This window comes from Elephantulus edwardii, unplaced genomic scaffold (genome assembly GCF_000299155.1).
Source record: "Elephantulus edwardii isolate Elephantulus edwardi_28Jun2011 unplaced genomic scaffold, EleEdw1.0 scaffold00222, whole genome shotgun sequence".
Lineage (NCBI taxonomy): Eukaryota > Metazoa > Chordata > Mammalia > Macroscelidea > Macroscelididae > Elephantulus > Elephantulus edwardii.
This window is the reverse complement of record NW_006399972.1, coordinates 2,107,315-2,109,841: the sequence shown is the minus strand read 5'-3', so window position 1 is coordinate 2,109,841 and position 2,527 is coordinate 2,107,315. Positions and strand designations below refer to the sequence as shown.

General features: G+C 32.4%; 1 protein-coding gene across 1 annotated transcript in view; it reads left to right on the top strand.

The window, feature by feature from the left end:
• Positions 1-2,527, top strand: part of SLC30A9 (solute carrier family 30 (zinc transporter), member 9) — a 111,603-nt gene that overhangs the window by 22,802 nt on the left and 86,274 nt on the right. Inside the window, exon 4 of the mRNA XM_006898178.1 lies at positions 1,341-1,440. Within this exon, the coding sequence (XP_006898240.1) occupies positions 1,341-1,440 (100 nt within the window). The remainder of the gene's footprint in view (positions 1-1,340; positions 1,441-2,527) is intronic.

Below are 2,527 nucleotides of genomic sequence, written 5' to 3'. Positions count from 1 at the left end.
GAGGTGGGGGAAGGGACGTGGGAATTGTATACTAATGAAGGAATTTTTTTTCTTTTTTTATTTTTTCTCTCTTCGGAGGGGGAAGCGAGCTGGTGGGGAGGGGTGGGAAGGGAGAAAATTGCAGCAATGAATGAATGGAAATCCAAAACCTCTGTAAAAAAAAAAATTTTTAAAAAGTATAAAAAAAATAAGTTTTCCATTTTTGTATTGAATTTTATTTTTGAGCAGTTCTCATTATAGGTAATTTTATATTTCGGTTTCATTGATTATGTATTTATTTTAAGTCTTTTTACCCATACTGTATAGATTAATAGTGATAGATAATTTTAGGTTTATAATACTCTTTCAAATTGGAAGTAGAACAGAAAACCCATGAATTAGTAGCTATGAGAATAAAATATGTAGCAACTGAGTCACAATTTGAAATAGAGCGGACTAGTTTCTGTTCTTGCTCTTCAGATATTTGCCAAATTACTTTTTTTTGTGTGTGTCTTTGGCTTTCATTTTGCAAACTGCTTATCAGTTGATACTTAACAAGTGTTGTGTGCCATCAGGTTGGAGCTGACCCTCCAGGTTTTCAGAGGCAATAAATTGCACGAGAGGAGCTTGCCTGTCCTTCACTTGCTACTTGACAGTAGAAGAAAAATTTAGTAGAATACAGCGCTATATCTGTTATCTGTAATTAAGTTCAGTAATTTTTTATAGTTATAAAAATAGTATGTCTGGACATTTGCCATTTCTACCTGCAGTAGATGATATAAAAAATTTCTTTAGTTCACTTCAGCTTTGTTTTCATTATGTGAAATAATCTAGAAACTTTTTGACGGCAACCCGTGTAAAAAATGCATTTTACTTAGTAATGATCTATATATTTATATATAGCCGAAACAAACATTTTCCAGGAAAGTACTTAACTCTTAATTATGTATACTATTCTTTGATTTTCCCTCCATTTTTTATGAGATACTGCTTTCACCTTATAATTTGTAAAATACTGATCTAGCCTTTGTAATTTTTTCTTGAAATAGTAGTTCATTTTCACTTAGATGTCAAACAATTTAAATAATACTAATTCAATTCAGATAGGACAAAAGTACCTTTAAAAGATGTCCATGGGAGACAAAAGTTTAGCATTTTGGCTTCAGTTACTGATGAACTATGGGAATAATAGCTAGATGGCTGCAGAGATACTCTTTCCTGTTCTGCAGTGGAAACGTATTTTTTCCTGACATCATTCACTGCATCAGCAAAAAAGGAGAGTTTTCTTTCTGTGGAATTCATTAATGAACCCACTTAAGTATCAGCATATTTGATATATTTTCCTATGTTTTTGGTTTTAGTCAAAGCAGTGCTGAAGAAGAGGGAATATGGACCAAAGTACACCAAGAATAATTTTATCACTGGAGTCAGAGCAATAAATGAGTTCTGTCTGAAGTCCAGGTACAGTGAAATAATAATAGTAAACATTTTAATAACTTAATAATTACCATTTCTTTTTTCCCAAAAAGAATAATAATTGTTGTAATAATAAAGATAACCAAATTTTCCATCATCATAAACAGAAATTCAGTTCTTAAACAGTGATTCACTTTCCTCCTTTCTCCTAGTAAGTAACTATTTGTATCTTACTTTGTATTACCTAAGGAGCCCTGGTGGTATAGTGCTTATTTATTAAGTACTTGGCTGCTAACTAAAAGGTGGGTGGTTCAAGCCTATCAGCTGCTTCCTGGGAGAATGATGGGGCCATCTACTTCTGTAAAGATTACAGCCCTGGACACCTTATGGAGTAGGTCTCTTCTGTCCTGCAGAAGAGTCAGGATGGAGTTGATGGTGATGAGTGACTGCTACCATCTTTATATAGACACTTGCCCACTGGTTCCTTCCTAAAGAAACATTTTTATTCCATCAAGAATGTTAAAATTGTTAGCTTACTAAACTGAATTCTGCCCTGTATGAGCAATTCTCCTCTCTGCTTAAGCTCAAAAAGTTAAGCTCTCCAAAACATCTTAATTTTATTTATGTTCACACTTCAACTGTGACTCATGTTTTTAATAACTGTGATTTTAATGAAAGTTTTCAGAAAAGTTAGATTTCAACTGTGATTGATATTATGTGTAAATTCCTTTTACTTCTTTTTGGTGTCTTTTATGAATTGTTTGTTATCATAGAAACTTACTGAAATTATATTTGTAATACATTGAAGCACTTCTTGCAGAAGATCAAAGAATAAAGCCTTCAGTATGGATTGTATCTCAACATCAAGAAAAACAGAAATTTTTACCACAGGACCAATAGACAACATCAAGATAGATGGAGAAAAATTGACACTGTTAACAACTTATTTTTTTTTGTGTGTGTGTGTTTTATTTTTTTTTTCTATAATTATATTTTATTAATTTTCATAAACATTTACAGAGATTTTGGGTTTCCATTAATTCATTGTTGCACTATTCTCTCTACCCTCCTCCCAGTTTGTTCTTGTCCAAATGCCACAGTGCTTGTCAAAGCCAGTTCTGATTAATCTTCT